This window comes from Zophobas morio, unplaced genomic scaffold (genome assembly GCF_036711695.1).
Source record: "Zophobas morio isolate AGI-343-1 ecotype UQ-CSIRO unplaced genomic scaffold, CSIRO_AGI_Zmor_V1 ptg000108l, whole genome shotgun sequence".
NCBI lineage: Eukaryota > Metazoa > Arthropoda > Insecta > Coleoptera > Tenebrionidae > Zophobas > Zophobas morio.
Genome location: NW_026972213.1, coordinates 1,997,482 through 2,013,583, shown reverse-complemented (window position 1 = coordinate 2,013,583; position 16,102 = coordinate 1,997,482). Strand labels below are relative to the sequence as shown.

Genomic DNA, 16,102 nt, shown 5'->3' with positions numbered 1-16,102 from the left:
CGAGCAGTTCTGTGAAAATTGCGCCGATTTTGTACATTCACTCGTACTTAAAATGCCCTAATTTGGCTAATTTTACCACTTTGCAGCGAGTTCTACACATTTTTTAACTTTGTGTTACCTGTTGTTTACAGATAGTTTGTAAATAGTACACTGTACATACTGTACAAATCATGAGTTCGAGCAATCGAACCACCTCTAAGGGTGGGAAAGGGTCGAAGACCGACAATAAATCACACAAATCAGACAAATCCGATACAGGTGAGTTTTTGCATATAAATACCAAGAAGTACAAATAAAGGTGTTACAGGCAAGGGTTCAGACAAACAGCAAGCTAACAGAGACAGTACACATTCAAAATCAGAAGATCCGTCTATTAAAGAAAAAGTCCGGCAACTTATTGAAATGTCCCAGCGATCTGAAGAAGAGGTCTGTTTAGCTCTCCATGAATGCGATTTCGATGTAAACATGGCCATGAACATGCTCCTTGAAAATACGGGTCACGTAAGTGTCTCTTTCCATAGAAATACACGTATTTTTTAATTTTTAAGTGGTAAACCAGTATCTTAACAAAGTACTGTGTCTGCTGAGTGTAGTTTGGATTGTTTTTTTTGTAATATTTTCAGACAGATATGTAATAGTTTTCTTTTAAAAATGGCTTTTTAGATAAATGTTTGTTTTGATTTTGATGTCTGAAGTATTTCACGGGAATTTAAAAGTTGTAATATTTTATTTAATTTCATGTGTATTGATTTCATATCACCCTTGGTTTTTGACCAGAAATGAATTACTTATATTTGCAGCCATAACTCATGGTTAATTTTAAATGAATCATGTCCATGTCAAATAAGGAATTTTGCTGATCATATTTACATAGAATTTATGAAGTTCTCGTAATTTTCTCATGATTGCAGGTTCATATTTAAAATACCTAAAAAGTCACGTTAAAAGAACAAATGTAGCTCATCTTTTTGACATGTTTACTTTTGGGGTATTTTTCACGTGTTCTGTAAAATTTATTACAACAGACTTTTTTTATTTGTTTGCCAAGAATTTCCGGAAACTATCTGACCTTGAAGCTTGCTAAAAATTGTAAATGTTTGCTAATCCCAATACTATAAAAACACGGTAAATACTTTTTGGAGCAAGCAAGGGTTATTTCGTTCTATCTCGTTTTTGGTAAAGTAATTTGTTTTATGTATGAAACACCCTGCTAAATCCCATTCCAAATCAATATAGTTGGAGGTCAAACTTCGTACCTTAAAACCTGTTATGATTTTCGTTTGTACTAGTATCATAATGAACATTACCCAAAAATTAAGTTAAAGGACTGTTTTATTAAAATTTATAAATAATACACAAAATTTCAAAAACGTTTTAATTTGTTTAACAACAAAGTTCACTTGTCTTGATTTGGAATATGTAATCGAGATTAAGTCAAGTTATAAATATTAAAGAAATTTTTATTACACAGTATAGAAATTTATAGTAGAGTGTTATGCATTACTCATTATTTGTCATACATATTATGTGTAAAAGCGATAACATTTCTTCAGTCTGTATTTTTCCTATTCCTTATCGAGTTTCGTGAAATTTGTAGCATACAGAAGCAATTGCAAACGTGGAGTTTTTAATTTTTCAAAATTAAATTTCATTAGAACGAGCAAATAATTACTGCGTCGACCATGTTAAGCTAAAGTTATATTATAAGATGTTTATTCAGTAAGAAACTGTATTTTACTAGAAATGAAGAGAAAAAAATCTGATACACCGTATGTAGAAATAAGCTTTATAAATATTCGGAGTATCATTTTTGCTTTGTTTTAAAACTAAGGTAAAACACCAAGTGGAATTTGATTGAAATATTTTATTTGGATAGTTTTCACAAAATTGTAATATTATAACAGAGGAATAAAAGTGCATATTTATCGAAAAATAAGTAATAAACTGAAACTGGAACGTTATCAACCAGCTGATAACCGATTAGATTTTTTATCATTTGAGCATTTAAGTCGGCTATGATTGAATGACGTCCATAATTTGCTAATTCCTTTATTTGTTTATTTTTTTTAATTGTTTTGGTTTAATTCGATTGAAACAATAATTGATTACTGATATGAAAATTGATTTTTATTTTCCAAACGTACGCTAAAGAATCGCCACTTTCAAGTTGTCTCGACGTTTCATGACCCCAATAACTAGGTTTTCTATTTCCGTCCGTCTGTCTGCCGTCGGTCCAAATTTTGATTAGACACATAATCTACCAACTATCTGACCGATTGTTGTGAAATTATAAATGCATGGACTGTGTCCTCTTACACTTTGCGAGCCTCTCGGTGCATGGGATACGAGGGTGTTATTTAGGCTACTGCCTAACATATTTCTTTACCTGTGCTTTGACAGTTCACACATGAATTTCTTTTTAATTATAGATGTTACAATGAAAAATTAAATTTTAACATTTTTAGAAGAAGCTTTATTTGTTCGAGTGTACTTCAAGAGCGGGGGAAGTTGTGTTTAAGTAACCTTAGAGCAATTTTTACTGTTGGGGCAGCTCTTTCATTAATCTAAAATGCTGTGGGTTGCGTGTGTTTTTGAGAAAATAAATTCGTTATAAACAGTTCATTGTGTTGACATCGAAAATTGCTTTGTAAAACTTATGCCTTATAGCAATATTAAAAATGTGTTTTTGTACACAGTTCGGACGTTGCTTCTAGGGTAAATTACATTAATAATGTACTTTATTTCCTGTTGTTGTTTCAAGCCAGACAGTGCAAATTAACGCACTTTGATAAGAAATACGGAACGTGATTGGTATGAATATTTTAATAACGTCAATTCTATGTATTTTTTTTTTTATATTTCCTGGATCAAAACTGCAATGTTAGTCAGTATTATTCGGGAAGGAAGGAAATATTTATAACGCTATATTCAAAGACTCCACAAAAAATTATTAAAGTACACGTTCAAACTTATTTTTTTACGGTAGATAAAATTAAATAATTCATCAGGATTGTTACTTAAAAATTCATCAAGTTGTTTTATAGTCGAAATTTTCGCTTTGTTTGATTTATAATTTTCAAGCTAATAACTTTGGGTACTTGCTTATATTCAAATTTCTTTTAATTTTGAAATTGATCATTTTTGTGTTTTCAAAAAAGTATATCAGATGTTTTAAAGTTATGATAAACATGAACATTTTTAATTCAAAATATATTTGCTTATCGCCTCCAAAAAGTTGATGACGTCATGTAGAATATGATGAGTTTTCACTTGTGATTTATCATTACATTCATATTTTTTAGATTTGCGTAAATACGTGGCTCAAAAAAAAAGAGTGACTTAATTTATTTTATTGTTGATATACCTGTCCTTGCAAAAATGTTGATGACGTTATCACAATATTGTGTAAAGAAAAAACTCAATTCTAAAATGTTGGATACGTTTCATTGTACTTCAGGAGCGAGGGAAGTTCTTTCGAAATAACTTTCGACCAATTTAATTTTTTTTCGAGTTTTTCCGTCGAGCTTATCGATCATTTTTTGCTCACATTTTTATTAGTATTGTCAAAATACAATTGTATAAAATATTTGATTTTATAACTGTCATTATACCATTTGCGCACTACTTACGTAACTGTTGGAATAGTTGGTGGATTTGTGCTGAGTCGCATCGAATTATGAGTTGTTTGAAATACCGTTTCGCAAAACGTGCATGAACGAACAAAAATTTAAAATACAGAACATACTATTTTTGTGAATCGTAAAATCAAATTATTGTATCTGTAAAAAAAAATCTAAATTGCTAGCTTTTCCGTCATTAGCGCCCACTTGAGCTAAATGAAAGAATCTCTGATAGACAGTAAGATATCATAATAACGAGTACGTAGGATTTGACCTGGTTTTGTAATTTGATGTTTGCATACGTATACATAATTCACGTATCTGATGAATATTGATTATCCTTTTATTCATTTCAAGATGTTAATAACACTTTGTGAATAAATCGATTCTATCGAGAAATGACTATAATCATTGGTTAATCCATATTAACCAAGTTTCCGATAATGATAAAAGTAATGTCTGCTTTATTTTTCAAGTATATATGTATTTTTCATTAAACACGTTTATGACTGTAGAAATTAAATTTTTGTTCTATAATGAGCACGTGGTCTTTAAGTTCTGTGACTTTTATAGTTTTTTTTTTTTGTGGGAAGATTTACTTTAGTAGTTCAGCGGTAGCAAAGCGTCACATACTTACGCCAACGTTGCAAACCATCATTGTGTCTCCTTAGATACATAAACACTAACGGTAAAAAAGTGAAATCATCAACAATAATTCTGTAGTCGTTACGTTTCTACGTACGAGCATTTTATAAAATTTTTATCATACACACAGTACTATAATTAAAAATACAAAAGTTCCTTCCCATCCCCGCGAACGTAAATGTTGCGTGTATTTAATAATAATAAAATAATTATAACAGCTGCTTACTAAAAATAATATTCAAAATCTTATGCTCCATTGTAGCTTGATTGATAATTGTATCTGATCCTATTTTTATGGTACAAGATCAATCCGATTTTTTTTTGACACATAACACAAATGTATACTTGTTATCTGCCGCCGCTTATTCTTCCAATCATCAAATTTTGCTTAAAATTGATAAAATGCTGCGGGTGTGTTATTTACACCGCTGCAGAAGTTATATTATTTACGTTGCACGTTTAGATACGAAATATGATTAAGATCGCTCTAGATTTGTTCGTACTAAAAATAACGAAAGCACAGCAATTGTATTGAAAAGAAAAAGAATCATACAAATGATCGTAATCTTTTATTATTATTCTTTTATTCACATCAAAAATAAAAATCTTTCAAATTAGGTAGCGATTTGTTCGTAGGCGTAAAATTAGCTCTGAATACTGTGAAACAGACCTAGGGTTGAGTGGATGTCTGAATAAGATCTGATTGTGTTAAAAATAAACCTGAGCGGGCATTTTAAGTTCACAAATACTGGATTTTTCATGTCTAAGGAGTCTGCGAATTACGAAGTTCCTTATTAATTTTGCAATCGAACTTGAAAACTTTACGTAAAATTGGTTTTCTGTTAATGACAATATTGTCAACACGTACTGTTACTCCATAATATGCAGATGTGCTACTGCCATCATGTGTAGCTAATTGTAATTATACCAACATACAGACGCTGCATTTGTGCGATACGTGTTTGTTTTAAAGTAGCAGCAGATAATTGTAACTTGAAATAATAGTTCCTAAATCTGACAAAAATTTTGACAGTACTGTTTGCTATTCAATGATTTAGTTTTTTTTTAATTTTACACTGCACTGTACAGCTATTATCTTGATTCTTTATTCACTAGACCGTGTTCTTTGATCTTCATGATAAACCCCTTTTTCCCACAACAGAAATTGTGACTATGGCTATTTTTTTCACTTGATACGTTTTGGTCGTTGCTATAATACGTATCAGTATATGACAGACACGTAGTCAGAAATTTATAATAGTTACTTACAAGTGGGATAAAACATCATATCCTACGAGTATGAAGGGTACTTAGAATGAGGCGTTAGTCGAGTTGTGTCATGTCGTGAGTATGATAATAGCGCCCTGGCCCACGTGTAATATGCAAAATTCTATCTACAGTCTCAGAACTTGATTAAAACCAATTTAAATAAAAGAAGAAGTGTTTTATTTGTATTAAAACATGCGTGCTTTAATCGAATAATAGAAAAGTGTGTAAGGACCTAACGAGGGCAGACTATATTATCATGAAATGAAGTAATTCCGTGATAATTAAGTCTGTGGAGTTTTGGGCAGCATGAAACGAGTTACTGGTTTTTTAAAATGTTAGCTTTATGTTCATTTCAAAACAAGGTTTATGTTAATAAGGCCGATACAATGTTCATGACTTGTAAATCACGATGTTTTTAATAATAGTTGCATTGCTGACTTGCTGAAGTTGTTGTAGTTTTGCCACATAAGAGTTTTCAGTCGTTTAATAAAATTAATCATTGTTAAATTCAAGACGCCATAAAACTCTTCGTCATAAAATTGACTATTTGAAAATTAATTACGTTTCCATAAAAACTAATATACTGCTTTAACACCAATTGAAAGTTGTTTTTAATGGGATGAAGAACGGAGCGCTCTTGAGTATTTTATATCGAGTGCCGTAAGCACGGTCGTTATCGTGTCATCCGGCATTAAAAGTGATTGCAGCAGGCAAATGGCCACACCAATGTTCTTTTTTCAATTTAGTTGCTGATGAACTTATCAATACATATTTAACCGATAAGGAATTCAAATAAGTAAAGCATAATGTGGAAAATAAAAATTTTTGATAACTAATCTAAAATTGTCGCCTGTAGTTGTACAATAATTATTACTGTGTTTAAATTTAGTAAATTTTCTGGTGTATTTTTTTCCAATAGTTTTATTTATTTATTTATTATTAGAAACTATTGGAGCGATTGTTATTAAATTTTACGTATGCTAGGAATATCGTGCAAATGGTAAAACACTGAGCAAAATTTGTCTTCATCCCCACCAACAATAGGATGACATCATCTCCAAAATTTACAGTAGTAAATGGTATTGAAATTTTATAAAATAAGATACTCCCACATTTATTACATTTATGAATCCGTGTTCAGTTTTTATCCTAGGCATCGAGATTTTAGGCAAAAAAAAAAAAATTGTATAAAAACATTTTATGATTTAATTTTGAAATTGCAAAACTAAAAATTCTCGTAACAACTGCCCATCTAAAGTAAAGTTTTGCTCCTTTGTAGCATAATTAATTAATTAGTCCTCTCCTCTGTTTTGAGACGACAAAATAAAAAAAATCATTTTCTTTTAACACAAATGCATATTTGCCGCCTCTAATACTTGTTATCGGAACTGCTAATAGATCGTCAAAGTTTTTCGAAGTATAAACATAAACAGTCGAAGTTAAGCATGTACTGAGAATATAGTTATCTGCTTTAAATATTGTCCGCATCACAAAACAAAAATCGCAAAATCAAATTTTATCATTTTTCGACCAATTTCTTTTTGCATTGCATCCATGTAAGGGAGTGGTTTTCATTAAATAAGTATTTAATTATAAATTTTGGTGGGGTTAAGTATATTCATTTTGGTACTTACAATATAACATTAATCATTACTGCGCTTCGGATATACCAGTCTCTGGAATAGAAATTAATAAAAGTAAGTAAAGGCCATGTAGTAGATAGAGGAGTGTGTCGTACTCATCATTTAAGGCGATTTTGTTTAACGGTACTTCAAAGTGGTGGCAAGTTTTTGGTGGGAGTTTAAGATTTTACCCGCTTCGTGTTCTACGAACTGTGAAACGCCAAGAAAATTTGAAATTAGATAATCGCCAAAATTACTCCATTAAAATACTCAGGAAGTAAGAATTGTGTCATTTTATTACTCATTAGATTCAGACCTGACCTTTAATTGAACTCAAAATTGCACGTTATACAACAAAAAATCCCTGTGTTGTAAAACGCAGCTTAGGATCTTTGGATCAGACAATTTATCCAAATATTCTCGAGTATATTACGTATCAGTTTGATGGAAGTTGTGTGTCGTCAGTGTTACGCTGTCATGGGCACGTTTGCTAGCGTCACTTTCTAATGACGAATCTGTTCTAAGTAAAGAGACGAATTTTAACTTAAAAAAAGTTTACTACCATCCTTCTGGTTCCTGAGCGTAAGCTAAGGAAATTAGTACTCGAGTCTATCGGACGAATGGCTACTTTTTTTTAATTTGGTGAAATTTTTACATTACGTATTTTTAAAAATCAAAATTTCAATTATTAATGAAAAATTTGAAATGCGGTTTGCATCAGTTTTCAGCTTACAAAACAATAAATTTTATGACAAATATTGTCGACTTTTTTGTCGGGAGTGAGAGATGAGGGAGAATCAAATTTATGGATGGGCTTTTATAATGTAAAAATTTCACCAAATTAAAAAAAGGTGATAGAAAAAAGTAAATGACGTCATTTAAGTGAGTTATTATTATGAGTAAATATTGTTTATTAAAACATTGATGCTGCAACGGCGAGGAAAGTTGTGGTACAAGTTTTGAAAGAATCTATAATTATTATTTAAATGATTTTCATATATCGCTCAGTATCCTGGGTTAGAATTTTTGGATATTTGGATTGCTGTCACGTGTTTGTGATCTAAATGGTGTCATTAACAAAAAAAACTATTTTTTCAGGGCGAATGGGAGACCAGGGTCAAAAAGAAAAAGAACCGACAGGCATCGGCCAGCAAACAGGATAAAACAGAAGAAATCGCAGCCGGGGACGAGTGGAACGACTCTCAGCCGAGTGGCGGCACCGGCGGCGGCCCAGGCAACGCCAACGACAAGGATAAGCCGCGTAACAAAGGCGGCCCGCCACGTCTGCACGGCCGCCACAACGACAGTCGGGGCTGGCGAGGCCGAGAGAAACAGGAGAACGAACGCAACCTCGAAGAAGGCGGCGGTCGTTCGGACTTCCATCGAGACCGACGGGGGCGACCGGGAGGGTCGACCCGCGGTCCCGGCGGGGGCCGCGGAAGGGGCGGCGGACGAGCCGGAGGGAGGTATCCGCCTAGGGGAAGTCGGAACAACACGTACAATAAGCCGATCGACACCTGGGACAACTCCAACACGTGGGACAACAACACGGTTGCTGCGACGACGAACCACACAGGTAATTTCTGATCTGGTGTCTGCTTGCTTAAATGACCCGTAATTTGTGTAATGATGGTTATTACCGGAGCTCGCAAAAAGTATAATGTTACAAATTAAATTGAGCCAGAAATGGGAAAAAAGTCGATTGTTATGTCACGAGGTGTTTTGCGTGTGTCTTTGTTAGAGGAAGTGGTGGAGGGACGAGTGTTTTAACGAGATTTGAGCAACACGAGATATAAGTTTTTGGTTGTTAGTTTTGACGTGAAAAGTTTTTTCCCACCTCGGATTTACTGCGAAAAGCTTAAATAATTTTACATGGTTTTACAAAAGCCTTTGCACAGACAATTTGTGACTAGTTTTAAATGTCTTAAATGCAGTAACTTGACTAGTCTCTAAATAAGTAGATGTGTATGCAGAAAGTATCAAAGTTCAAGTCTCCGTTGGTTACATAAAAATGTGTCCTTGTGATTATTGCCATCAAAAAGCTGGTGACTCCATTCTAAAAGATTTTTAAATGATATTGTTGAAAAATACGCTACGAAAAGCCTGTTACACTGGTTGTTCAGAATCGAGGAAAGTTGGGCGAAAATAACTACATATTTTTGAAAGTGCTTACAGATAATGGAAAAAAAATATCAGCTAACAATAAAAACAAAACAATTACTTATCAAACAATATGTTATATTGTACTTTAAAATCACACGGGAAACAGTCAAACACAAATATCTTATCTGTTTATATTTATGTAAGGTTTTTAAAATTTTTTTTTCTTAGTTTTAAATTTCACTCTTTTGCAATCAGATATTCAGAATATAAAATTTTCAAGGTACTTTCCAGGGATTTAATATTAAAGTAGTTCATCATTTAAACATTGATCATCACCCTTTGCTGCAAAGTAGATATTTCATTTTTTTTTCAACATATTTATCTGAATTCCACTTTTTTATGAAAGATATCTCATTATTTCATTAAACAATATTCAATGTGAGATTGTAGGACAGATATAACATAGGGTATGTCAGCTGAGGCATGAAACCCTTTTTCTTTTAATTTTATGATAAAGATTCACTTGTGAAATTTGTTTATTTAGTTGTCTTCAGAATTCCATTCAATTTTTTTTTAATTTTTAAAACATTAACATTTGTTGTAAATGGTGTACAAAACGATGATGTGGTTAAATTAATTGTGTATGTATGATTTATTTCAATTTTTATGAACGAATAATTTTATTACTAAAAAAAAAGTTAACAGGTGGGATAAATCTTTGTTAAACACTGTTTATAAAATGTTAGGAATCACAGTCGATAAATTTCGACAGTTTATCCAATGCAGCCCAAACATACCAACATCTATTTAAAATAAAAATGTGAAATCTTCAGAATTTAGTTACAATTCAGGGTAAAAATTCGTAACAAAATCAAAAATCGATACTATTCACAAAAAACACTGTTCCAAAATAAATTAAAATGGTGCTTTGTACTTTTTCGAGCGTTCGCTAAGGCTTGTAATAGGGTCATTTTGATGAATGTTTAATGTCTTATTTTCTTGGCGTTTCACAGCTCGTAGAATCCGAAAATGTAAGTTTACCGTTTACGTTTGTCTATCTTCAGGAAATTTATCTGAGAAACCGTTTACTTTAAAATTGTTAGTGCATTTTAAGAATATCGAATAGAAGGTGAAGCGTTAACCAAAGTTTGCCCGTTCTTGTCTCCAAAAGATTCATTGTACGTCAAAATATTCAAAGTAAGTTTTACGTGAAATATGTAGCCGGACTTGGCTTTTTCTTATGGGTGAATCAATCTATACACACTTTTAATTTTGCGTATACGGTTTAATAAAAAAGAATAAGTGTCGATAGCCTTCTAAAAATTACACATAACCACCTACTGGATAAAAAAAGACCACTTAAAACTACTTGTTACATGCTTAATTTGTGCAGGTCAGTTTATATCATTGACCTAGACAATGTCAGGATCAAGGTTATAATAAATGACTTGCTTCCAAGAAGAGAGAACTTCAAAGAAACGACACAGAACGTAATATAGAAACTCCACTGACTAATATTTTGCCACAAGCGAAGGAAGTATTGTAATCGAGTCATCGAGTGACTGGCATATTTTCTCGATTGGTCATGACCCCTATAGTACGACAAAATGGGTCTTCCGTTTCGGTCGGCAAATTTTATATGTATATAATGAATATCTTGTAGATGGTAAAACGCTAACCAAATTTTGTCTAATCATCCCCACCAACAATATGATGACGTCACCTCAAAATTGTACATAGTAAGTGGGTTTTAAATTGTGTAAATTAACAATAATATACATGTAATTGATGAATCCGTGTTGAGTTTTTAGCCGTGATATGTAGATTTAAAAAAACAAAACTATATAGCAATTTAATTTTGAATTTGTAAAACCGAATGGTTTGAAATCTTGCAGACGTTTTGCAGTTATGGTAAACGGATAAATCCTATTTAAAATGTGCAAAATACGACGAGTTATAAAAAATTAATGAATGAGTCAATTTATTTTATTGATTGAATGAGGAACATCTACTGTTATTATTAGTATTACCCTGCACCCATCCAAATTGATATACGTGTTTTTGCAGAAGTGGTGATGACGTCATCACAAAATTTTGTAAAAAAAAATCATTTGAAGTCGATGCGTAGCATGCTTCTTTGCATTTGCTTTCATATTACACACATATCTTTTTTACTTACGGGCTTCTCTTACAAAGATAAAATTCGCAAAATCAAATTTTATAATTTTTCGAAAAAACATTTTCGTGCTTTTACTTAAGTCAAGTGTATGATGGATTAAGACGTGATTTTTCGAACAAAAATTCAAGTTCTAGCGTGCATCACACCAAAAGCGAAAAAGAAAGAACTAGAATAAATTTCTGTTTTTTCACTTTTTTCCTAGAAATCACAGCAAACAGGATTAAGGAATTCATCGCTAGATGACTAATGTACAGTTGGTAACAATAAAGTAAAATAACTGTTAGAAGATTTTGGTTTTCTTAGAAATTGTTGTTTCATTTTTTTATAAATTAAAGGAAATAAAAAGTGTATGATCAGGGGTGTAAAAAAGCGAAATTGAAGTGCTTTCTGTGGGTGTCCAGTAGCTTTGGAAACAATCTGTAACCTTTTTACATTAAATATTCCTCACCTCTGTAACACAAGCAGTCCCGCATGCATATAGGAGCGTATTTTTTCAAAGGAAGATTTAATCATTTTTTTATTGTCGCCAACTTTTTAGCAAAGATAAAAATATTAGCTGATAACTAATGTAAAATTAAATCGTTGCGTTGTTGTGTGACCAGAATTTGGGGACTGAGTTTTAAAAGTAATATGTTTAAAAAAATCTATTATCAAAGCACAAGCAATATTGCATCTCAGGACGAATTTTTTTATCAAGATTCATATAATTTTTTCGACTTTCTGGTGTGAATGAGTAAATTTTGTTTAATGTTCTTAATCTTTAAATTAATATAAGTTTCAAATTTCAAAGGAGTCTTGTATAGTTTCTCATTTAAATATATTTCTTAAGATAACCTGTATGCGTAAAATTAAAAGTAAGGGTAAATTTTTATTTCCCGAACGTGTATAAAACAATGTGTTTCTGTACCTGTGATTTATGTACACCCCTATTCTTAACCTTACGCATGTAGATTTATTGAAAAAATCAAAATTGTACAACAAAATTTTATAATTTAACGTTTTAAGGTTATGACGAATATAGTAAAACTAATTAATTTGTTTTTCTCCTCCAAAAACTTGATGACGTCCTCTCAAAATTTTGGTAAGTAAATCCTATTTAAAATATTTATAACGTTATGCGTCTAGGTTTTTGGAACAATAAAGAAAAAATTGTACAACCACAAATTTACAATTTAACTTAGAATTTACAAAGCCTTTTCAAAAACTTGATCTCAAAATTTTGTTAAATAAATTTTATTTGAAATTTATAGTGAGACGTGCATCTTTATCGCAAAAGAAAATAATTTGGACTAAGTAGTGGTTACAGAATAACGATTAAGATTTATTTATTTTAATCCTTTCTAGAAAATTAATGACGTCACCGTAAAAATTTAGTGCATAAAAGTTTGTTAAAAATTTGTTTTTCGAGATGCAACGTTGTTTAGCTTTAATAATATGTTTGTTTGTTTGTTTGTTTTTTAATTATTTATGTGAGTTATTAATGAATCAGTTAAGTTTGCTGATTATATCAAAAATACTTTATATAATTTTCTCAAAATTCTGGGAACACAGTACTATTTTTTTAGTACATGTATGTTATAAAATATAAAATCTGCAAAATCAACTTTTATAATAACTGGATTTGTTGATTGTGCTTTAAGGGCTAGGTAAATTCTAGCTAAATAATTTTATGACGAATTTTTACACAATAGGTAAAGGAACACGTTACGCTGTATTTTCCAAATGAAATTTATTTTGTTATACTTCTAGACGAATTTAATTCAGTTGTATCATCGTAACGTTACTCACTCTGTATGTATAATTTGAACCCTTTAATGCCATTTGATCCGGCATAAAAAAATAGTTACAATTTGATGGGTTCTTAATGGTAATCTAGAAAAACTTCCTTGTGGACTGAATCTGTTTTTTCTAGAAAATTGGGATGATTTCCCCGGCACTGACGAATGGACGACAGAAGAATACACGGGCAGTTTGGCGGATACCAAGGTGTTCACGCCTAGTGTGGCACCAGCGATGGACGTAATTAACGAACCTTCGGTGGTCGGGTTATCGATGGACAACGCCGTGATAAACACTGGCCAACAACTTGGACAAACTCTACAGATGTCCTCTCAGGCCACTCAGTTGCCTTCACCGAGTCCCGTCCAAATAGGAGGAACTCTAAACGCCGCACAGACTCAGTACCTTAACCAACTTACCCAACAAAACAGTGATAACATTAAACAGTACGGAACAGCTCAGACTTACCACGCTCAAAATTCAAATCAAGTTTATAATTCTGGAAATACGCCCGGTTCGCAGTCTTACACAAACAACCAACAGTATGGAACGTCTCCCAACGCCTATGTCAATAGTTCTTATCCGGCAGCGAACAACAACTATCAGAGTACGAGCGAACAGCAACCTGCTCAGCAGCCAGTACGGACTAAAACGCAACGAGCGAGGGTGCCGCCGCCGTCCAAGGTAAGTGTTTAATTTTGTTGTAACGTGTGTGAGAACTGTCAATAACTTTTGTATGGTCACCTTTAATACGAATCAAATGTAAGCATTTGCATCATTGAGGAGCAGCGGATTTTTTCTTGGAAAGTAGCTGTTAAATTTATATTAGTGTTAGTGAATTTTTTGGCTGCCTGTTGGTGATGTCTGGTGAAATTACGAGTCTTCTTTACTATTGTGTAAATGGTTAAATATGGTCGCTCTAGCCAATAATTACATTAACATTATTGAATTATGTATATTAAGAAAAAATAAAGCCAAAGACTAGGCTCCACCCATACCCGCCTCGATCTCAATTCTCGATTGTGATGAATTTTTCATTCGTTGTCAGATCAAGGGGCGGGGCTTAATTGTAAGATCCATATTTACTATTTCAAACATGTCTTAAGTTTTTTGTTCTGAAAAGACGACTACGTATAGTAAGAAAAAAGGCAAAGTATGTGGCCCGCCCACCCGCCCTATCTCAATTGTGACGATTTTTTTTTATCGTCAGGAGCCAAAGGAGCGGAATTTAATTGCAAAATCCTTATTATTTCTATACAAGAAATTACCATCTAAGACATGTTTTTGAGTATCGTGTTATTCAAAGAATACTACGTATATTAAGAAAAAATTAAACCCAAAGATTAAGCCCCACCCATACCTGCCCTGATCTAAACAGTAATGAAGTTTTCATTCGTAGACAGACCTGGGGGCGGAGCTTAATTGCAAAATCCATATTTGTTTATAAAAATTTATCACTTTAAATGTGTTTTAACTTTATAAGAATTAAAAAAATATATCACAATTGAGATGGGGTGGGTGGGCGGGGTTTATATTTTGGCTTTTTTCTTAACATACCTATTCTTTGAAAAACACGATACTCAAAAGCATGTTTTTAATTTCTTGTAAGGAAATAAGTATTTTGCAGTTAAGATCTACCCCTTTGGTTCACGGCGAATAAAAAAAATCATCACAATTGAAGTAGGGCGGGCGGGCGGGCTTACATTTTGCCATTTTGTTTTAGGATGTGTAGACTTCTTTTCACAACATGAAACTTAAAACATGTTTAAAATGGAAAATTTGTATAAGGATATATCGATTTTGCAATTAGGCTCCGCCCCATGATTGCAAAATCCATATTTCCTTGCAAAAATGTACTATTTTAACTATATTCTAAGTTTCTGTGAAAAGATGGCTATGCATATTACGAAAAAAAGGCAAACTATAAGCCCCGCCCACGCGCCCTATCTTAAATTCGTCGTCAAAATATATCTGTTTATACCCAAAATTTTTTGACGTTAGGGGCAATTCTGAATCAAAGTTGTTAAATTTAAAGGGTGTTACATTGCAAATTTCCATAGTAACGAGTTAAATTCGTAAATCTGATTGGTTGTTTATTTTTTAACAACCTTTAAATTTTAACAGGTTTGATTCAGAATTGGGCCTGTTATCTCAAAATTTTCCGAATAAATCGCATCGAAAATGTGCAAGATATGATGAGTCTGTACTTGTAATGTATCATTCTATTCATATCCTCAGCGTTAAGCTAAGGAAGTATAGTAATAGTGTCCATCGGGCGACTTGCCAGTTTCATGTTTTCTCAACGTTTCATAACCCGAGTGTACCAAAAAAGTTATTTCCCGTTTCCGCGTGTCTGTCTATCAGTGGCGTAACAATCAAAGTGCGGGCCTGTGTTCTACAACACTGTGGGGCCCCTAATGAACAGCGAAATAAAAATATTTAAAAATACGAGTATAATGAGTAAAGTATGAGTAGACTGCAATTAGGGCTTACGTTTTATTAAAATTATTCTACCTGAAACATTGAATTAAAAAAACAAAATACAATAATTACCTGAATACATATAATTAAAATATATACAATTATACATATTAGAAACTAGCCAACCCGGCAAACGTTGTTTTGGCATTTCTAGTGAACATTTTGGTAGTTAAATAAAAAATTAAATTAAAATAAATACAAATATAATATAATTAAATTAAATTATAAATTATACATAAAAATTTATCGTACGACAATGATTATATTCAATAGCCATCTTGCAACCCTATTGTGCATCTGTGGATGAAAGCAAAGATACTCATATCGTTATTAAAAAATGGGGGTTGGAGGTAGAAGGGTGAAAAATTAGGGTTATATGTATTTTTTGATACCAAATCTTAAAA

General features: G+C 32.3%; 1 protein-coding gene across 6 annotated transcripts in view; it reads left to right on the top strand.

Moving 5' to 3' along the window:
• The window catches only part of LOC135144839 (protein lingerer), a 31,953-nt gene that overhangs the window by 585 nt on the left and 15,266 nt on the right, over positions 1-16,102 (top strand). For 5 of the 6 annotated variants that reach the window (XM_064076959.1, XM_064076957.1, XM_064076956.1 and 2 more), the window contains exons 2-5: positions 132-258; positions 308-501; positions 8,255-8,732; positions 13,351-13,901. In XM_064076959.1, the coding sequence (XP_063933029.1) occupies positions 171-258; positions 308-501; positions 8,255-8,732; positions 13,351-13,901 (1,311 nt within the window). In that variant the 5' untranslated portion in view covers positions 132-170. The remainder of the gene's footprint in view (positions 1-131; positions 259-307; positions 502-8,254; positions 8,733-13,350; positions 13,902-16,102) is intronic. The other variant, XM_064076958.1, reaches the window with a different exon arrangement.